This window comes from Copidosoma floridanum, unplaced genomic scaffold, assembly GCF_036245765.1.
Source record: "Copidosoma floridanum isolate Cflo_tuat_1 unplaced genomic scaffold, Cflo_Japanese_pri ptg000010l, whole genome shotgun sequence".
Lineage (NCBI taxonomy): Eukaryota > Metazoa > Arthropoda > Insecta > Hymenoptera > Encyrtidae > Copidosoma > Copidosoma floridanum.
Window position 1 is genome coordinate 447383 of NW_028321887.1, and position 23575 is coordinate 470957.

At 37.5% G+C, this 23575-nt stretch overlaps 1 protein-coding gene across 2 annotated transcripts in view; it reads right to left on the reverse strand.

Annotated features, from left to right (window-relative positions):
- Positions 1-14939, reverse strand: part of mRpL43 (mitochondrial ribosomal protein L43) — a 31880-nt gene extending 16941 nt beyond the window's left edge. Inside the window, exons 1-2 of one of the 2 annotated variants that reach the window (XM_089589922.1) lie at positions 10700-10861; positions 5141-5247 (exon numbers count right to left, since the gene is read on the reverse strand). In XM_089589922.1, the coding sequence (XP_089446048.1) occupies positions 5141-5247; positions 10700-10848 (256 nt within the window). In that variant the 5' untranslated portion in view covers positions 10849-10861. Of the gene's footprint in view, positions 1-5140; positions 5248-10699; positions 10862-14721 lie in introns of those variants that run through there. The other variant, XM_014354578.2, reaches the window with a different exon arrangement.
- Between the last annotated feature and the right edge of the window lie 8636 nt (positions 14940-23575).

Consider the following 23575-nt stretch of genomic DNA (forward strand, 5'->3'; position numbering starts at 1 on the left):
TAAGCCGGAAAATTCAGAGAGCTCGGTCGGTAAGTTAAATAATGACTGTTTTGAAGATGTATTTTTAACAAATGACAGAAAATTTTGTGAAGTCGGAAAAGTCCTGACCGAAGAAATAAAAGACATTTAAAAACCGTTTAGCAAAAATTATAAAAAATTTAAAGATAACAACGGGGCTATGCTGTGGCATGTCAGACTGGGCCATGCTTCGTTGGGGTATTTAAGGGAACTGCAGAAAAACTATCCGAAAGTAAAAAGTCTGAAAGAAGCCGTATTTGATGATGTGATTAAGGCTTGTGATGTGTGTTTAAGAACAAAATCCCAAAAACTGCCTTTTCCTTTGGTACGCGATCGAGCATCCTAACCCCTGCAAATAATTTATTCAGATACATTGGGAATTATTATTCCGCCCTCTTACCCAAAAAGATACAGATTTATTTTGGTATTTATTGATGATTATTCCAAGTTTGCAATCGCTTACCCTATGAAAAACAAAAGTGATACGGGTGAATGTTTAGATAATTTTGTAAAAGGCTGTAGAAATCTTCTCGGGTTTGAAGCTTAAGTGTGTTATCTGAGGTTTGATCAGGGTACCGAGTACACGGGAGGCTCCGTGCGAAAAGTATTAAATGACCTTGGAGCTGAACTCCAACTAAGTTGTCCGCATACCCCTGAACATAATGGTACGTCAGAAAGGCTGAACAAAACAATTCAAATGAAAGTCTGAGCTCTGATATGTGATTCAGGACTCCCGGAAAACATGTGGGACTTGGCACTAAACGCAGCTGTATTTGCGTACAATCGTACTCCGCATCGCTCAAATAACATGGAAATCCCTTTAATGAAGCTGGCTCCGAATAAAAAAACAGACCTAAGTCAGATGAAAAGATTCGGCTGCATCGCGTATTCGAGAGTTCAGAGAAACACCGAAACTAAATTCCAAGCAAAAGGGAAACGAGCAGTTATGGTAGGATACACGCAGACAGGGTATCGTCTGCTTTGTCTGGACGAAGGAAAGTTTTATGAAAGTCGGGACGTCAAATTTAACGAGCATTTTGTGTATAGAGACGTTTTTGGTAAAAATTCAATTAAAAACTGGGAAAATGTGACTGTAGATATTTAATTAGACGAGTGGTTTTTAAAATTCGAAAAGGAAAGAGAAGAGACAGTATCATCGGAGGAAGCGCCCCTGGTGGTACAACGAAAAAGAGGAAGGCCGAAAAGACTGATAGAAACAATGGAGGCCAACTTGGTCCAAGAAAGTCGTGTAAAAGACGTCAGCTTTGCGGGCTCAGTTCTCGGGGAAGAAGTAACAAAAGACCTAATTTTTAAGAACGGTGATACTGAAACGTCAGGAGATAATACCATTTATGCGGAAGATCTAGTTTACCACTCTTTGCTAGCAGAAATAAATAAAGATCCAGCTTCATATAAAGAAGCAATGAAGGCTGTGGATAAAGAAGGCTGGAATCAAGCCATCCAAGAAGAGCTTGACTGAATGGCAAAGAATCAAGTCTGGAAGTTGGTAAACAGACCTGCAGGACTGGTAAATGGTAAACGTCCGAATATCATCGATTCCCGATGGGTTCTTAAGAAAAAGGTTGATGCTTAAGGATGTGAGAAACACAAAGCACGGCTGGTAATACGGGGTTTTAAAGATAAAAATGAGTATGATCTTACGGAGACTTACGCCCCGGTGTCAAGACTGACTTTAATAAGAACTGCTTTGGCTATAATCAATAAATTTAATTTGGATACATGTCAGCTTGACGTTAAAACGGCATTTTTAAATGGTACTCTTGACGACGAGATATATATGGAGTTACCAGAAGGTTTGGTCTGTTCGGATCTGGAAAAACAGAGCAAGGTGTGCAAGCTTCAAAGAGCCGTCTACCGCTTAAAAGTCAGTCCGAAAAAATGGCATGAAAGATTCTCGGAGGCTGCAACGAAAATAGGTCCAAGATCTCACATCTTGGAACCTTGCCTGTTTACTTGGCATGAGGCAGATAAAATTTTGATGTTGGTTCTTTATGTTGATGACATGCTTATAGCAAGTAATTATACTGGCAAATTGAAGTCTGTGAAGGAAAGACTGCAAAGTGAGTTTGAAATAACTGACCTAGAAGAGGTTAAATCGTTTTTAGGCATTGAAGTCAGAAGAGACAGAGAAAACCAAGTTCTAACTTTAACTCAGACCAATTACATAAATAAGATACTTAAAAAGTTTGGGTTTGATGATTCTAAGCCAGTGAAAACTCCTATGGTCACAGGTCACGTGTTAAATCAACAAAGAAAACAAAGAGAGCAATCAGAAAGGCAGATTGACTTGAATAAGTCCAGATTGACTGAAAGCGTTCCCTACCGGGAGGCTGTTGGGAGCTTATTATATGCTGCCAATACTGTACGTCCGGATATAAGCTATGCAGTGAATGTGCTGAGCAGGCATCAAATAAGTCCGACTAACAAAGACTGGAATATAATTAAAAGAGTGTTTCGGTATCTTGCAGGGACCAAATCTTATGGTCTAAGATATTGTGGAAGGCAGCAAGGGCTGAAAGCATTCTCCGATGCCTGTTTTGGCGACTGTAAAGGGTCTCTAACCACAAGTGGTTACGTGATTAAAATCTTTGGAGACTCAGTGGCATGGATAACTCAAAAACAAACGTATGTGTCTTCGTCAACATGTCAGGCAGAGTATGTGTCACTGAGTGAAGCATGTAGAGAACTGATGGCAGTTGATAATTCGATTAAAACCATACTGAATAATACTTTGTGTCCGGCAGATCTATGGTGCGACAATAAGGCAGCTGAGCAAAATGCTAAAATTATAGGCAGTGGTAAATTAAGACATATGACAGAAATTCATGAGCATTATGTTAAAGAATGTGTAAATTATGGTAGAGTAAACGTCAGATGGCTGAATACTAAAGAACAGATGGCCGATATATTCACAAAACCTCTACCGATCGAGCTCCATGAAAAATTAGCTAGCAGAATCGCGAACAGCTTCTGCAACTGGTAACTAATAAATTGTCTCTGTTCCAGATAAGCGATAAAGGAGCCATGGACCGACTCATGGACTACTAGGGTGCATTCCCAGAGCCGTGGAGCCGAGTCAAGAACATACATTTATTTATCTATTTTATGAAAAAAAAAAAAAAAAAAAAAAAAAAAAAACATTTGTTCTTTGTATCTATTTTGAATTATAATTTTTGTTTACTATACTTAGCTATCTTAAGTCGAGAGAAAGTGTTGGCATGTACGACTTTTCGATAGGCAGTATATATAGTGTGTAAGACAGCGCCACAGGCAAGGTGATACTTGCGGGCCCTATAGTCAGTACAGTGTAAGCTACCGTGCCTTCTACACCTTTCGTCAGCTCTCTTTATTGTCTTTGTCAGTTTTGTCAGTAGTAAGTCTGTAAACTGTATCAAGTCAGTTTTATTTTACGTCGGTCGACAGTTAAATTAAATAAACGTTTTGTCTTTCTATAAAATACTCGTTTTTATTTCGCGCATCCCCTACCCCCTTTACTTACACCTTTTCAAAATCAAAAAAAAAGTTAATTAGGTTCCACGCTTCAGGTTTTAGGTGAAAGATTTCAAAAAATAAATGAAAACAACGCAAAATAATAAATAAATAAACGCGGAATAAAATAGAAAACTTGCATGTTCTCCGATTTAATTTTTTTTCAATAGCTAAAAATGCCCTGAGTAAACTTTTCAGACAGTTTTTTAAGGCTTTTAAATGTATACGATGATTTATTGAAATTTAAATCGATGTCATGTAATCATGACGTAGGAACTTCTGAATTATGTGGGTTCGTTCGTCATGTAATGATGATCTTTGAAATCGAATAAACTAATATAGAAAGCAGATACTAGCTGTGTCGTCTGCTTGTTAATCTGGATGATTTAATACAAGATCTAAATAAGGTTATACGTACAACTGTCAACTAACAAATGATTGGAAAATGAACGAAAAAGAAGTTAATTCTAATTCCAACTGGTACAAGTACTGTTTTTTGCCAGGATGTACAAATACTACAGCGAAGAATCAATCAAAGATTTTTTTAGTCTTCTTAACCAACCCGTTAAAAAGTAAACTTTGGTGCGATGCTGTTAATTATCGAGAAAAAAAATTGAGAAAAATTAGTCACTGTTGTGAGGATCACTGCGTATGCAACCACAAGTATTTTGAAAGAATTTTTTGATAGTCTGATTATCCGTAATTACAGTAAAATTCATGATATCTTTAGTACTGATATGTCAAGTGTCAACAACTCTCTCAGTAAACAAAAACAGTCTGCTATCTTAAAGAAAAACCTGACGTCATTAATCGCAAGTCGATTTAACCTTAAAAATTCAGAAGTTCTTACGTTACTGTCACGTGATATTGATTTGAATGAGAGCTTGAATAACGTGCTCGAAAAATATTTAATTTCTTGATCAATGTACTATTTATTGGTGATATTATAACTCATACATGTTCAATTGACATAATGCTAGCATTATAAAGTATTAGTTGACTGAATCCTGCTGCATGCAAGTTCTCTATTCATCAAAATCTATCAATTTTATTCTAATTCTATTAATTTGCCTTCGATTATCCACGTACATGTACATGCCTAATTTCTATCTATTATTTATAAATACGCTTTTCTGTAGAAAATTTTGTGATTTTTATAATTTCCTACGATTATACATTCTGAAAAATTATAAAATTCTAAAAAGTTGAATTTTTGAAACAGTTGATTAAACAAAATCTATGTAATTACTATAATAATGTTCTTAATTTGGAGCCATTGCTGTGACTACTTATAAAAAGAAAATTGTGTTTCATCGAGATCTAAAACTTTTTTATAGCAGAACTTGTGTAAAACGTTGATTTGTAAAGTTACAGGGCAAAAACAATTTTATTTTAAACTTTCATAACAAATAGGTTTTAAAGTTTTTCTTTTATTAAAACTTCTAATGTCCCAAAACATAGCATTTCTTTTAGCTGAATGAATCTACTTTAACTTATTTAATTTAAGCAAAATTGGGTAGACATTTCTCAAGTTACAAAACTTGTGCACAGCAGTGAAATCACGTTTCTTATTCAAGAGTAAAAATTGTAGTAAGTTTATGATACTACTCACGATATTCAGCTTTGATAATAGGAGCTCTGTGTCTTCTCGGCTTAACATAAACTGCAACTCCTGGATTTTCTTTGGCATAGTTGATTACATCATGTTCTATAAAATCACTGTAAATGAATTTAGAATGTATGTTTATTCATTACTCTGTATAAAAAGGAAAAAGTAAATTATTAAATAAACGAATGATGAAATAACAGTAAAGGTGTAGGATATTACAAAGTTTAGGGATGGAATTAAAAAGGCAGTGACTGAGGGCCCGATACTGTGGGCCGTGTACAGTACACCGTGCACGGTACACGGTGTTAATTATACTCCTGGTACTTTGGGTGGGCGCAGTACCATGCACCGTGCACCGTGTATTCGTGTACCGTACACGGATATGTTAATATCGTCAAGTGCAATTACTGCAAGTACCGTGCACGGTACACTGTTTTCACTGTAAACCGTGTACAGTACATAATGTGCACGGCATACGGGTTTTAATCCGTGTATAGGTACTGTGCTGAAAAATGGGAACTGGTACTTAAAAATTGTGCGTAATGACGATAAAAAAACTTATAGCATGATAGCAACAAATAATAAAACACACATGTTGGCCTGTATGTACTACATGCGTTAACGTATGTACGTATGGGCACAGTATGGGTAAAGTAAGAGAAAGAAAGTACATATGTACCCTATGCGTCGTCTGCTACTTATATTGTCATGTCGCTCGTTACTTGATGTTATAAATTTACGTACACACACTTGTGTAAGATCGTAAATAAATTTTTTGGTCTAGAAATTGTCATATTAATTTTAAAGCTAGCGAATCTAATAACCGCATCCAGCATAATTAATTGGCTAATAAAGTTTCTTTTAAAATAATATTGTGATCTTTCCAATTAAATGTGGACACTCAGAGAAATTTTTTATAAATTTTGTTGTAAATGGCCATAAAAAGTACCGTGTGGAACGGTAAACGTGGGACTAAGTCGTCACTCCGAACTTTTTACCTAACCTTAACAATTTTTACCGTTACGCCCAGTAAAAATCATCGGGCGCCTAACAAAAATTCCTTTCATAACTCCCCAGATAGCATCAGAACGGCACTGTGACCGCAGCGTGGAGCACGGCGTGTAGCACGCGCGGCAGCACCGTGACGTCCAGCTGTCGTAATTTCTGAGCGCACACTGCAAGCATGGTGTGGAAAGAGCACGTCATGCTGTCAGACTGCTTGCATTGTGCGTACACCAGGGCTGCAGTGTGCGCTCACGCGAGGTGGTATGCATGCCGTGTGTAGCCGACATAACCTCTTTTTATTAGTAAATAATTACTTGGGTATTGTAAATAAAAAAAAAGTTGTTACATATAAAATAATTTATATTTTTAAGTACAGCAACGTTGCACTGTATTTTACAAGACAATCAAAACCGTATGTCTATGCGATAATTAAAATTATAATTTCACAAATTTTTGTTCACAGTATGATACATAAGTAAAGTTGAGTTAAAAAACTGAAACTTAAATTAAAGTGCACTGCCACAATGAAGTATAAAGTTAACTCCAATCTCGCTTTCAGGATTTATAGAAGTTTGAGCTTACTTAACCCCTGTAATAATTTATTTCATGAGAAAAACCATGTCACAATCATTAAAAGAAAACTTATTAAAATTGATTTTATTAATTAAACTTACTTTTTTTTTTTATGGAGAAGGTTGATCAAAAGCATCAAAAGTATTTGTGTTGTGCAAAAACTGTGGCTCTGCTTTTGTCCCTCCTCGTTTTGTTGAAATTAATCGTGACATCATTTGGTGATTGGCCCTGAAATGTTTAGATGTATATATATTTTATAAGCTACAATGCTATTATTGTAACTGATTGCTTCTATATGGATACTTACTCAACTTTTAATTCGAGACGTTCTAATCTTTGGCTCATTTCTTCACAAATAAAATTTTTAATGCAGACAAGTCCTGTGGGTGAGGAAGCCGCTCAGAAAAAATCCATGCAGAACGACCCGGTGTATTGTCTGAAGCCTAACAAAGTACATGAAAAATAGGGTTGCCTCCAGCACATCTTCCGGTCACGACGACGAGATAAAAAGAAATACTTACAGCTATCCCATTCACGAAGGTTAACAACGACAAAAAATGACTCTGCAGCCGTGACACTGTCTCGGTTTGAGTATACATTTATAAACTCTTGTCTGGCATGTTGATTAAAATTCAGCTTTTGCGAGAGAGATCATAACCTCTTCTAGCATTAAATCCGTGTAAAACTTTCATAAGCCATGTGTTGAGAATAAAAACACTTACTTTTCTTTTGCGTGTGCTTCGTTACTACGTTCCGATGACCTGCAAATGTTTGCCAATAGTCCTGACGATCAATAAATTATAATTTGCGGAAGTTTTTTCGTACTCCTCGATCGTTTCTCCTCTGCTTCTCCGCGCGATATACGGCTGAAGGGCCTGAAGGTACGATCTGCAACTTATCTGGAGCACGAAATGCTTTGGCGTGCGCGCACAGGCTACTGCACATCGTACGGAGTACCTGCTGCAGATTGACGGCACGGCATGCTTTTAACACGCTATGACGGCACCATGACCACAGACTGACAGCACAGCATGCGGTCACACAAGCGCACCCCCTGCTCTCCACGTGATGCTATCTGGGATCACAAGCCAAAGTTCACTGTAGGTAAAACAGAGATCACAATTAACGTATTTGTTGTCAGTACAAAATGCGACAAAAAATGTTTTTTTTAAACTACTTGTTAAATGTTAAATGTTTTTTTTAAACTATTAATGTAACTGGTTGGACATTGTACCATTTTAAATAAATATTTCTGTACAATAATTGAAACGTATCAACTAAATTTAACTAAACACTTGTAACCAAAGCTGATTTGACATTGCAAGCGGACTGTCCGATATACATAAGATTTTTAAAGAATGTATATACTATAATAAAGAATGTATAATACTATAATAATTTTATTGCTTCAAATACAATGCAATTCAACTACGGTCTCTGTTTAACCAACAGTGAACGTCCACTCGTGAGTCGTGAGGGGAACTTTTATTGGGCGCCCGATGATTTTTACAGGGTGTAACGGTAAAAATTGTTACGGTTAGGTAAAAAGTCCGGAGTGGCGACCTAGTCCCACGTTTACCGTTCCGCACGGTAATTTTTATGGGCTATTCCAATAAAATTTATAAAAAATTTCTTTTAGTGGATGGGGACTGATTTACTAAGTTCAGATAAGTTGAATTTATTATTTGATTGGGTTATAACACCTTTAATTTTTTTAGGGCGATTTTTTTGTGGTTTTTTTTTTTTTTTTACTATATAAGATTTTATTGACATCATTCGAATTAAGGATACATCAACAAGTGGATTGACTATACGTCAACCATTTCCAATATGTACACTAATGTACTCTGATTAGTAAAACAAGACCAAATTTTTACTGTAATCTACAACTGGCAATGTATTGTAAAAATCAGATATATTTGAAAAACAATTACTGATATGTTGACTTTTAATGGAAAATTCAAATATTTAATCCAAGTAGCAAAAATGATCAATAGTGATAAAACATTTTTTTCCTAAAATAGTGAGAAATATGAACAAATGTCAGTCCTAAAACAATGCATTGGATAAATAATTTGTTCTTTGTTATCAAAAGAACTAAAAAGCTAGCGCTGAATGACTTAGCCACTCATCGATGCCATTCAATGGAATTATATACAAGCCTCAAATTTGAAATGAGCAAGCATTCCTGGCATTAAGTCAAACAGTTTGGTGACTCAAAATATATTTTTTGCTAGTTATAATGTATTAAACACATGTACTTACACAAATTGTATGAACTGACATTAGAGTCAAAAAGGTTACTTGGACTTTACTATTTTATAATGAATAGGAGTAAAGGCACATAAACAATAGTTCAGAAAGATACATAAAAATAATAATCCTACCGACAAAATCAATATTATGCGACAGTAGTGTGAAATGCCTAGCTAGTGAACACACAATCAAGTTAATAGAAGACTCGTTGGAGAAAGGCAATACGAAGCCATCACAAGTTTGGTGAGATGGTGTTTATGTAAAAATTTACTCTTATTTAGAAACTGTTGATAGAAAATAAAAATTTACTTTTTTTTGAACTTCAAATACACTTTGATGCCTACTTTAGAATGCGATTTGTTCTAAAGAAAGATTAACCTTAACTTGCATACTAATAGTAATTTCTATTTTTACTAAAAATAAGTTTACATTTGGGACAGAATCAGTCATTGCTATTAGCATGACTGACTTTCACACATAAAAAATCATACCAAAGCATACAGCTATAGCACATTATCGAATTTCCCTTCAATCCTTTTAGGCAAGTACCGCAAAGGTATTGCTGCTTTTTAATTGGTTCATTTACCTATTTTTGTTAAGTAAATTTAGGGCATGTTTTGCATATAATTTGTTAAAATATCCAAATCAACGAAATCCTCTAAAAAATGCTGAATATTATTGTGCAAATTTTTTATATGATCAATTGTAATCAGGTATTCTCCATCCAGAGTGTTTTTTTTTGCTCCGTTTTTTTAGCATGGAATCAACCTTATCGTAAACTGAACATTTCCGAAATCCTTTTGGAATTAACTTTTTTTTTAAACCTATGACAGTTTTTTCGCTTCCTTTTGGACTTCTAACTTGTGGTACTTCTTTAAGTAGTTTTAATTTCGTTATAATTTTTCTGTCTACAGTTTCAAATTTCGTTTTTTATAACTGAATCGTTTCATTACTAATAGCTACGACCTTTACCAATGGAAGATTAGCAGACAGCAAAATTTTTCTGAAGTCATGAATCAATACATTGACTTGCTATTAACAATATGATTAAGTTTCTTAAGCATTCTAATTTGCAAATTCTTTTGATTTGAGTATGTGTATACCTGTTTGATCTTTTCGTCTTTGTTATCTTTTTTAATGGGACATTTTTTTGCTCTCCATTAAGATACTTCTGCATAATAAATTAATTTCAAAAAATATCAGAAAATAATTTTAAAAGCTTACATGCATAGTACGTCTAGTTAAAGTAAGAGCTATAGCATTAAGAATGGCATCAAGGAGGCCCACGGTCATTGTGCAGTTAATAAAAAGATACTGATCGTGAACATGAAAGACTGATATGACAAAGTGATGCATATTGATAAAAGAATATATAAATGCACACTAAGAAGCACACTTCCAATCGACATCACGTTAGGAAGAAAAATAACTAAGATGCAAAAGCTGAAGAGCTGAACCAAAGATCTTAGCGCTGAGTTGCGAAGTATGATGCAGGCAACGCTGGAGATCATATATAACTACCAATAAAAGTACAGTCTGAAAGTTTTCATGGGCATCCACCAGTTTGAGTCTTTGTCATACGATTGAGGGCTTTCATGGACGTCGAGTTGGGAAAGTTTGGCTCTGCTGCAGATAAGTGCAAAGGTGTAGTGATTGATTTCGAAGGCACCCTGAATGAAAAGAAATAGTAGCTTCAAATGTAATTCATTAGAGAAGTTTTAAACTCACCTGTTGTGCGTTTTTGTTATCTTCTTTGTCCTCCTCTGTACTTTCTTCTTTGAAATCATTAACTTCATCAGGCCTGACAGTCTCATAAATCTTATTGCTGTCCACGAAGTCTTGCAAAAATTGTTTAGACTAATAATTCGAAAAAACATTATTTATAAAAAATACTTAGTCCCTAGAGCATATGAATAATCATCTTATGCTTGTTTTTATATGTATAATATTTGTAAAGTTACTCTGATAAAATAACTGAGACAAAATGTCTGGGATTCTAATACTGTTTTTTTTATTTTAAGAATGATATTGACTTCGCCTGAAGTTGTACTTTTTGATTCAGATCTAATCCAAAGTAAATTATTTATTATAGTAAAAGTAACTTTCTTATCATCTTGCTAACAATATACATACATAATGAGCAACATGCAAACGATTAGGAGGATATTTCATGTTTTACCTGATTTGTAAAATACTGATGTATTATGTTACTAATTAAGCGACTTCACATACTGTGAGATTGTTGAAGCTCGTTTTTTACGTTGATAGTCGAAATTGGCCTCACCGAAATCCAAGTCCAAAACTAATTTGTTGAAATTCTTATGCGACCGTTGAATGCTCTTGAAACGGGATCAATCCTGTCGGCTCCTGCGTGCTCTTGGACTTATACGAAAGTAACATACGGAATAAAGGCTGATCTGTGGCAGCACTGTCCAGCGCGCCTTCGACACCTTGCGCCCAAACAGGCCGCTCGCACAGGAAGTCAGGAAGCAACAGCTAGCCCCGAGAACCATCTTCTGCATCGGCGCAAGCTAGCTGTCTCTCACTCGCGCCCACAGCTGCAGCGCCTATACTACTACTACTTTTGCAGTGTTACATATTACATCGGCTACAAGCCTTCTTCTTGTACTCTTATACAGTTAGTTCATTTTGTATAGTCTTAAACTGCAACACGTGCCTACAGCCCTGTGTGCCGTGTCTCCTTTGCAATTAATCTGTTCTACAATAAAGGCATTTCTATGCAATCTGTATTTGCTTTGAGTTTCTTTACTCGAGCCCGGAATCCTATAGACTATACCCCAAAGATCTATATCCGTAATTGAGCGCGCGGTGGCTCAGTCGGCTAGCTCGTGGATTGGCACGCGGGAGACCGTGGTTCGATTCCCGGCCAGTACGACTTTTAGGGCAAGTACCTCTGTGTATTTTCACATGTGCTTTTTCACCACGCAATGCTCCTCGAAGAGAGTTTAGGCGACCTCCTCGCAGCATAATTGCCTAATTTCCCCCTACCCCCCTCCCAGTAATGGGAGGCCTCCCATCCCTCTTCCCTTTCTTCTCCCAAGTGCTAAGTGCCCTCAGTAGTGCCCTTTATAGGAGCCGGACGTAAAGTACTATAATATAAAAAAAAAAAAAATCTATATCCGTACTAATTTATTTTTCTACCACTAGAGTTCGTTGTTTCTTTTTACTTTACATCCTTCGGAGCTCAGAGGACTCGTAACGCTTCGACTGCTCCGAGGTGGACAAATGATAGATGTACCTATTTTTCGCGGAAGACGACTATTCGGTTATCCATTGTACGATGAGAGTTTGTGTGATCCCAGATGAACCAAAAAATGTATCAAAACAAACCATCAAATTTTTAACAGCACAACATTAAAAGGTGAAAATGTAATGAAATCAAAAACTGTAATGGATGAATCTAAAAAACCAGATGAGTAAAAAACAATGACCGTCTTTCCAATCACTGTTTCGACAAAAAAGTAAAAAAAAACTAAATCAAACTGTACATGACCAGCGTCGCTTTTTAGCTCCAATCATCAATGAACTGAAAACAATTGCTAGTACAAGTTGTGGAAAAAATTTCGAAAGAAAAGTCCAAGTAATAAACAAGCTTTGTAACTACTGGAAAGACAATATCGAAGTAGATATAGCTCCCATAACAAATTATCTCAATGGAACTGTTGAAGAAATTAAAAAAAGCATTCAAAATTTGGATATAAGTAAAGAAAGGGAATTAAAAATAGTTAAAATGCCATAAAGAAATAAAGTTAAAAAAGGCCATCAGAATTTTTAAAGGCTACACCTACAAGTAAAAAAAAAAGAAGTAAAGTTTAATCTTTCATAAATAGTTTTCAAACAGGAGTGACAAAAACATTAAACTTTTTAAAAGTGTTAATAGCTTTTATATCATGTTTTGAATGCATTATATATAAATTTGAAAATAAACACCAACTCACTACACTTGTGATGGCTTTATATTGCCTTCCTCCAATGAGTCATTTATTAACTTAATTGTGTGTTCACTAGCTAGGTATTTCACAATACTGTCGCATAATATTGATTATGTTAATAAGATTATTATTTTTATGTATCTTTGTGAGCTATTGTTTATGTGCCTTTACTCCTATTCATTATAAAATAGTAAAGTCCAAGTAAACTTTTTATCTCTAATGTCGGTTTATATAACTTGTGGGAGTACATGTGTTTAATACATTATAACTAGCAAAAAATATATATTTTGAGTCACAAACCTGTTTGCCTTAATGCCAGGAATGCTTGCTCATCTCAAATTTGAGGCTTGTATATAATCCAATTGAATGGCATTGATGAAAGTAGCTAAGTCATTCAGCACTAGCTACTTAGTTCTTTTATTGATAAAGAACAAATTATTTATCCAATGCATTTAGTTGTTTATGTAATTGGAGTACATTAGTGTACATGTTGGAAATGGTTGACGTAAAGTCAATCCACTTGTTGATGTATCCTTAATTCGAATGATGTCAATAAAATCTAAAATGATAAAAAAGAAACCACTAAGTAATCGCCCTAAAAAAATTGAAGATGTTATAACCCAATCAAATAATAAATCCAACTTAGCTGAACTAAGTAAATCAGTCCTCATCCACATTTAATTGGAAAGATCACAATATTATTTCAAAAAAAATTTTATTAGCCAATTAATTATGCTGGATGCGGTTATTAGATTAGCTAGCTTTAAAATTAATATGACAATTTCTAGACCAAAAAATTTATTTACGATCTTACACAAGTGTGTGTACGTAAATTTATAACATCAAGTAACGAGCGACATGACAATATAAGTAGCAGACGACGCATAGGGTACATATGTACTTTCTTTCTCTTACTTTACCCATACTGTGCCCATACGTACATACGTTAACGCATGTAGTACATACAGGCCAACATGTGTGTTTTATTATTTGTTGCTATCATGCTATAAGTTTTTTTATCGTCATTACGCACAATTTTTAAGTACCAGTTCCCATTTTTCAGCACAGTACCTATACACGGATTAAAACCCGTATGCCGTGCACATTATGTACTGTACACGGTTTACAGTGAAAACAGTGTACCGTGCACGGTACTTGCAGTAATTGCACTTGACGATATTAACTTATCCGTGTACGGTACACGAATACACGGTGCACGGTGCATGGTACTGCGCCCACCCAAAGTACCAGGAGTATAATTAACACCGTGTACCGTGCACGGTGTACTGTACACGGCCCACAGTATCGGGCCCTCAGTCGGTGCCAATTAAAAACCTAAGAAAATCAATCTCTCGAAATTGTCTGGCAAATACGAAAAAATTATTACTTGGGACCACGTACTATGATTCAACAGTAATAAAATTTCTCCAAATAACAATAAAACAATTAATGATGAAGAGTACCAATGGTTTCCATGGTGCTACGATTTAAGTATTGATTCTTACGACCACCCGTGCAATAAATACGAAAAAAAATCTTTTAAAATTTTTACTAGTGTATTTTCTCGAAATGTTTAGTTTAAAAATCGGAAATTTTAATGTTATAATTTGATAGTTCCCTAAGGAGGATATTTGTTAGGTACATTAGTATTGAGATTGTAGCACCACAAACATGATAGAAACTAGTGTCTGTAAATGTAAATTTACATTGTCTCAAGGACACCGAAGTGGACGCGATAGTATAGGCTAAAGTGTTAAGAAAGCTGGACGTCAGAAACAATTTTTTTATCTAATTTACCGTACGCCCCGACTGGAGCCGTGATTCTTGCAGAATTTTATGGTAACCCGCTGCAGCTGACCTATGTAGCGACCAATGCCGTTACAAATATTAGCCCGGACAAAACCAGACTTCATACCCAGCTGACTATAAGACATTTTTGGGCACTTGAACTGACCTTTTAATGTTATGCTAGCTAATCTTTGTACTGAGCTGGTCTGCTAATGTTTCATTATAGAGATATCTCTATGTGTTTGACCAAACAGTAGGCAACGATGTTTAGGCCATATACATAAAAGAAACATAGACTGCTCGTTTGTAGGTACGGCATCTAAAGCACGAGTAGAAAGAGACACAGCACCAAGAGTGAAAATCTGTCTCTCTTGCGCATTGCCAACGGTGAGGGTTGGTAAACCAAGAACGTTATATAGGATAGACCGGGCCAGTGCTCCCGAAAGTGGCATCCAAAGTAGCACGAAATTCAAATTGGCTATAAAGAGTAAAACGCAAAAACCCACATAAAACAACAGAATTTTTAAAATGATAAATAAATAAACCCCAAGCTATTAAACCCAATAACCCAATACTGTTTAAACCAGCAACCCGGAACGCCTACTGGCCACTTTAAAATATAATGCTTTAAATAATAACAAAAGCACCTACCACCACACAACCCAGGGCGCTTACTGGCCGCTTTGTTTATTAATAAAAAAAAAAAAAAAATTACCACAAGCGCCAATAACCACACAACCCGGGGAGCTTACTGGCCGCTTTAATTATTTATAATAAATAGAATAATCCAAGCGCCCCAGAACGTGTGAGGATTTATGCTTGCGTTACTATTTTATTAATCATAAATAATCAAGGCGACCAGTAAGTGCCCTGGGTTGTGTAGGGATAGGTGCTTGCGTTATTATATTGGTTTTATTAATAATCTAAGCAGCCAGTAAGCGCCCCAGGTTATGTGGAGATAGGCGCTTGCGTTATTATTTTATTCATCATAAATAATTAAAGCTGCCAGTAGGCACCCCTGATTGTGTGGAGGTAGGCGCTTGCGTTATTATTCACAGGAGAAATAAGTCTTCCCCTACACTCCTGCTGTAGCTCTGCTCTGATTGGCTTCGGAACTTTTCCAACGGAAAGAGTCGTACACATAGCTATATCAGAAAAATAGACTGCTCGTTCTTATGAACGGCGCTGAAGCACAAGTAGAAGACAGAACATCGAACGTGAGTATCTCTCTCTTTCTCTCTCGCTCACTCCCACATTTGGCAATGTGAGGGAGAGACAGATATCCACGTTCGATGTTATGTCTCCGTCTACTTGTGCTTCAGCGCCGTACATAAGAACGAGCAATCTATTTTTCTTATATGTCTATGCGTAGACTGTTCACTAACAATTGCATGATTAACCAGGCTTGTATTGATCAAAGTGACTGATGTCTCTTTACGGAATGTGTAGGCTGAGTGCCTTAGTTGCGTAGACTGTTGTCCACTAACAACTGCGTAATTGGCCCTGATGGGCTTGAAATAAAGTAAGGGAGTGTTGTCCTTTCACCAGTTATTTCTAATTACAAAAAAAATGTATTAGCTTGATGCATAATCGAATATTGAACAAGTGTATTAGTTCATGCCTGGATAAATTATCTCGTGTTTAAAAAGAAAGTCAACGAAGGTGATCGCACGACAACGCATTCCGATGCACGCGCACTTGTTTTAACAAAAGCGTTCGTGGAATTATTTGTGCTTCTGCGTTCGGTAAACAAGAAGGACTCGTGTGTTCTAATCTACAGTTATATATAACGCCGTTGCAGCACACACCACGTTGACGAATAAAACGTTTTTCGATGAATCTGATTAAATTAAATCTAACGTTATTGCACGATTCAATTTCCAATCGCGGACCGTAGAGCACATTGCACTATAGTTAATTGCTGCGCAAAATTAACATTATTCATACGTTTACAATCACAAACGGCTCTTGCACTTGAAATGAAGTTTTAACGCACTAATGATAATAGCTTTAGTTTCGCACGATTTACTTATGAAATGTGTCTTGATCAAGAACTTCAAAGAGACACCGAAATTCTTGTAATTGCATACAATGAATGTTCTTCAAACTTACTGAATCGAGTGTAACACGCGATGCACTAATATTTGAACACAAACATATAATGCTCACAAATCAGTACTTACAATGAAATTAACGCACAAATCCGAAGATAAGCTAGTGAATTCCAGTATACAGTTGAACAAAAATGTACACGGCACACTAAACAAATGAAAATCAACAAGGATCAGATTGGCATACTCGCTCACTTCTTTTGCGTGTTAGCTGGTCGCGGCGTCGCGCTCGCTTGCCAGAATAAATAAAAAACGTGGCGTCCCTACAGCTCTATTCTCTCTTTCTGTATACCCTACCTATACGTGATAGCACCTGCACCGACTTCCCGATCGGAAATATCCCGAGTAGAAATTGAAAGTGGGCGAAAACTGGGCCCAAGCTTATATATATTTATACATGTGTGTCTGCGCGCGCGCATATTATACTATATTTATATACTTATATATAGTCGTCTCTGTATTATACTGATCTGCAGACATTAGTGGGCGAAAGTCAGGCCAAGCTGCGCCTTATTACGAGCCCATCCTGTGGCCAGGCTTGGTTTCTTGATTTCGACCATGCGTTTAACCAGATCGGTAAGCTTATAGCGGGGGCATAGCTTGTGCCTACCTAGGCAGCCTAGCTTGCCTCGCTAGGTCCTAGCGAGGCAAAAGTATAGAGGCAGATGGCGTGATGTAACGCGGCTTAGCTTGGCCCTATCTACACTGAAAAAAAAAGAACTGCTAGTACTAGTACGACCGCGGACGAATGCTAAAACAGCAGTGGCGCCACATGCAGGTAGGTGCACAGCTATTATCACTGTAGTCCACAGCTAGGCAGCTAGCACAACTGCAGACGACCCATGCTGTTTCTGCATTGCTCGCCAACAGTCATTTGTACTGTTGTGCCCGGTAGAGCTAGTATATTAATTGTGTAACAATGACTAGTCCAAAATAAACGAAGCAAAATCATTGAAATTTTTATTTTTATTATTTCTATTATATAAACCAAAAGAGTGTAAAAGTGGAGAGACAATACATTAAAATAGATGTAATAGTACAATGATTATGCATACATTTTTTTTTATATTTGAGGTTCTTACCTCATCAGAGGTAAATATGCATACATTTGAAAAAATTTCAAATTACATTGCAATATGTATCTTGGAACAACAAAAAATGATCCTTTTTTTTCAAATAATGTACATTCGTGCATTAGCGGAATATCACTGCCGTTTTTTAATTCAATTGAATCTATCTTTTTCACTTCATAAGCAAAGTAGTGCTCGTAAAAAGGCGTATTCAGTAACAGTTTGAGTGCTAAAAATACATTATTGTCGTAAACATAGATCTTATCAACATTTCCAAAAATAATTTTTTCGTTACCATTATTTTCAACTAAAAGTACCATATCTACCTTATAATTTAATCCATTATATTGCAATTCATTAACATAATACACTTTTTCCGCCTTCTAACCTCAAAATAGCACCTTCGCCGCTTGATTTTGGGTTCTCAGGCGGAAAAATAGTATACGAAACTCGTTCGAAAAGGCTTCTTTACGAACCTCGTTACGGCCCTCACTTTAGGCTCGTGCTGTAAACCTCTCAGTTCGTAAGCTTTTGCAAACTCGTACGTAATATACTATTTTGTCTTGTATGTTAGAAAACAATTTTTTTGTTTCATAAATGTCGATTTCCACTGCTTTCTCGAAAAATAGACCATCACATCAGGAGAAATGGTTTTTATTCCGTCCAGAGACGGAATCACAGCGGAACTTCATCTTAACTTCTAAAACGAACACACTTCTTTTTCTCTGGAGCCTTTCGCGCGCTCGCACCCGCCGCTGATTGGCTCTCAGCTTGTCAGCGCGGCAGTGGGAGGGGTGGGGCTTAAGGACTCGATTTTTTTCCTTGCACGCTCACTCTCTCTTGCCTGATACGCTGAATTGGAAGCATCGTAATTACCTCTCGCGTAGTGCTTGCAGTTTTGCCGCTTACAGGTTGTGTCATCTGCAGGAGATCTTCGCCGCCGTCTTCGAGCCCAGGACTTAGGACATCGTCATCGAGACGCTAAGTCTTTTATATTTAATCGTATCTCACCTTCATACGTATTCATATTTCGTCAATCTTCATCATCGTAGCTCTATATAATCATTTTACTAATTAATCTTTACATTCCCACATCTCTCATTAGTTGCATCTCGCATTCGTGTTGTGTTCCTGCATCTCTAATTCTCATTCTTTAATTCATCACTCATCCAGCAATCTCTTGCTCGTCCTCACCGTCATCCTAACCCTTTCACCTCTCGTTCGTGCTACTCTTCCTTTCTCTACCCAACCCTTCTATACTCGAAATCACCTTTACAATCGTTCTCGGCTTATCTTTTTCACCTTCTGCACGTCAACGCTTATCACATCTGCATCATCTGCGCCCTACACAATATACGTCTCGCTAATTTTTTCACCTCACGTCAACGAACAGCTTATCATCCATACGTCACTCATCCTACAACCTCTATCATCATCCGCCCAGTATCTCTGTCTATATACATCAACCATCATTTTAGGTTGAATTTTATCCACGCATCCGCATTCAACCACGTCACTACATATCATACATATCATACGTCTATTACACCTACTTGGTGCATCTCGTCATCCCGTCGTCTTCAATACAGTTCGCCCGCTCCATTTCATCTCTCGTTCCGGAATCAGGGTCCTCACCCGAATACGCCACTCACAACAACTATCATTACTGAGCTGCCGCAGGCCGCAGGTAGTAGCTAATTTCGACTTTCGGGCGTCGGCCCGCTTTCACCAGCCTTGCGCTGACTCGTGCACGGCTGAGGGACTCATTGTCGTAGTTCCGCCTCTCTCTGTGTCACCTCTGCGTTGTCTACCTGCGAACATTCTAGAAAGTTTTAGAATTAAGGGGCCCCCCATTTTAAGAACCCGAACGACCCTGTTGCCATGCCCAGCGTTATCTCTGCTGCTACCTATGCATATTCTTTTCAATCGGACAATTCCCCTTATGTTTACAAGAGTTCGCGCACGCGTTGGACTATATCCATTAGCTTTGTGCCTGTCTCTGAGTTTCCTTCAGTCCCGTGCTCATCATTGCCGCGTTCCTGTAATCCGTCTCTTTTTATTATTATACCCATAAGCTCCCGTAACTTGTCCCCTTTTATTCCTTTTATGCTCTGTATTATCTTTTCTAAATTCAAGTTGGAGTCCTTAAGTTTGGCTATTTTGCTCTTGCCCTCCTCTGATCCCGGACTCAATCTGGTCTCTGCCACTTGAGCCGTGCAATCCTCTGAAAAATTTATTACTCCTGCGTCTGCCACTTAAAATGTTTTATGCTCTGTGTGCCCACACTGCACGTATATTTTCTCCTCCCCCGTAGTGCTGAAAGCATGCTGGTTTCTTGCATGTAGGTGCGTCCAGTAAGTGCCTTTTAGTTTGGCTAGTATTATCTGGCATTCCTCTGGATTTTTTATTGTGTAGCCTAGGATTAATTTTATTCCACAAGGATGGTCTTCCTCTACTTCCTGTGCTGATTCCATCAGTGTGCAAATGCGCTTTCGTCCCATTCTTTTGCATCCTTTAACCGTTTCTTGCGATATTGGTGCAAAACTCTTCGCACTAGTGCTTATTGCCACATATTCGTATGTTGGCTGTAGGTAGGCCACAATGTCTGTATCGTTGAACTCTTTTTGTTCCATCGGTAGCGGCGATATTCTTAGAAGATCGAAATCGTCCTTTGTTACCAAGGGTATCTCTACATAATATATGATGTTACCATTAAATGCTACAGTCGTTATCTCTGAAGTTTCCCCGATTTCTTCTTCTGTTGTACTTTCCTCTCCTGCGAATTTGAGGTCCGATCTTAGTTGTCCTGCTAAGATTTTGGCTTCCGATACAGCTGTTAATGCTTCCTCTGGTAGGTGAGTCACGCCTCGACTGGCTAAATATATTATATCGGTTGCTTTTCTAAATTTTGTTGCGAGCTCTTTGGCTAATTGCTCGAATTCTCTTATCATGCCTGACACCTCGTCCTTCCCTGTTATTAAGTCGACGAATATTTTTAACCCTTCTTCTGTTATTTTTCCTGCTTTTGCTTCAAAATTTTTTCATATTTTGTATTTCTTTTTCTTGATTCCCGAACGTTGTGATTGTTACTTGTTCCGTTAAATCTTTGTTTGTGTCGATTGTGGTAGTCGGCTTTAAAACTATTAATTCCTGTTCTTCCCTTTTCTGCCGCCGTTAATTGTCCTTGGATCACTTGCACGGCTGCGGTTTGGCTATGAATTCCCTGTCCCACTACTGCTCTATATGCCTCTTGCACATTTCCTTCTGCTTGTAAAACTTCGATTGTGGCCTGATCTGTTTGTTCCATACATTCCTGCTTTTTCCTCAGTGTTACTGAGCATTTCCAGCTAGCCTGCCTCTGTGCCTGTAAAAACTGCGTTGACTCTTGCATTAGTTGATTCCAATCTATATACCATATAACTCTCCACGTTGATGTGGCTGACTGGATCGGGTCCAAGTCCTCTACCATTATCCCCGGATTTTACTCAATTAACTCTATCTCCCCTATTTGCTTTTTCCCTTGTGCGGCTTCCACCTTAAAACGAAAAAAAATGGGTACCTTTTTTTATTCTTTTTGTGTTTGCCCTCTTTGCAAATTACTACTTTTTCCCCTTTTCTTATCTCGTACGGAGGGAAAAAAAAAAAAAAAAATTTTACTGTGAGCATAACCCGTGCGCGGTTTCAGTTACCCCCCTGAATCGTGACATTTCGTACGGGCAATGACAAACGTCGAAACAATAATTTTACAATGCGAGAAGGCTGTACACTGCAAATCAAGCTGGGAGTATGGCTCTACCCTTACATAACGTGGTGCTTGTGCGCTGCTTAAAACTATATACGATATGCTGAGATGTTTATCGCATTATTATATGTTTGAAACCAGAGGACACCTAAGCACTTGTGATTTCAAGTCCTACGACGCTGTTTACATTTACCATTTTTACGACAATTTTCACGAACGAAAAAAAAATTCCCCCTCTTTTTCCCCTTTTTTTTTGGCACAACTGCTTCTTTCTGTTAAATGGGTACAGTTCGTTGTAAATACATATGTAAGGAACGGGATTCAGGGTGATTAACTCAGCGAGATGCTCAAGGGGTATTTTAATTAAAAGTATTTATTAAATATTAGATGACAATGAGTTGTGGGCACAGACAACGTCTCGCACTTACACGCGCTCTCATACGCTCGCTCGCAGGCCACACGGCACGTCTTGCCACCTTCGCGTCTCGAGGTATTTCTCCTCTTATCCCGCTTCTCCACGCGAACACATCAGTAACGCGGAGCTGCAAGCGCCCGTGCGCCTTTCTCTTCCCTAGAATCCCTAGACCACGCATCACACAACACACACACACGCATACACACGCTGACTATTGCCGCCCTTTTTTGGATTATAATTCTTTGATTTTAAATGCGTATAACACATAAAAAACTAGACTCGTTGTTTCTTTGTGTGAACGGTACAACGTCAGTATAAGAAATGTTCGAAGGATGTGTCTGCGTGTCCTGCCTTTTATGGTTATCATGAACAGATTGCTGTGTTCCCTTTCCTCTAGACATGTGTTCGACGCTGTGTGTTGTTTATAACAGGAAGGCGCATATAGTGTCGCGAATTTTGTGGCTGACCTGCCCTTTTTCCCTCTCCCTTTTTTTTGGTCACCTTATTGCTTCCTACACTAGCCCTCTCTTTTACATTTTTCAAGGGAGGTGGAATGTAAGGATCGTTGGATATTTTGATTTTTACTTTTCTTCGTCACTGCTTACCCTAACTTTGTTGTGCTCAGTTCGTCTCAGTGCTCCCTGCATTCCTTTGCCAGTGTTTGTTAGTTTTCGGTGTCTGCTCTGCTTTTATTTAGTGCGTTAACCGTACTCTCTTCTTTTGACAGTCAACCATTTCTTTTATTTCTTCTTTCGTTTTATTCATTTTTTGATTCCTCTTTTTTTTTTGTTCCTTTTTTTTGTTATTATGGCAACGTTCGCGAGTGCGTCTGAGTTTGTACGCCTGCTGCGGAGTTTCGTGAGCTTGTCTCACGATGGTACCCGCAGCCCGGGATTTACTGCTGTTGATGGCAGCATTTGTGCCCTGCTAGACGGGGCCTTCGTGGAGAAGGCGTTGGTGTGCCGGGAGTGTGCCCACGTAAATATTTTTTTCCTTGTCTTCTCTCTATCTTCATCCCTTAATTCCCGTACATAGTGATATGTATATATATATATATATATATATATATATATATATATATATATATATATGTATAAATATATATATCTTCCTATATTATGTAGTTAACTCAGTGGGGAATTCCACACAAACCCCCCACCGCCCCCCATTTTCCCCCCACCAACTCCCCACAAAATAAGGTAAAAATCCGTTATTTTCTTGCTTATTTTGACATATCGTAGTTTTTCTCAAAACCCCCCACAGCCCCCCACCGACCTCCCGCACAATTTTTCATGGCCCCGCACCGACCCCCACAAAATATTATATGAATAGTATAAAAGTATGGTATAAGTCTTTATTCAAGCCAGGGGGCTCAACCACGTATGGCTCGATGGGATAATAACAATGTATGTTTGAATATTTAATTAAATAGTTACAGATTACTACACAATACTATAGTCAGCTAAACTAAAATACAATCAATTGTATTTCGATTTACTAGATCCCTTGGTTTCTTTGTAAGCAT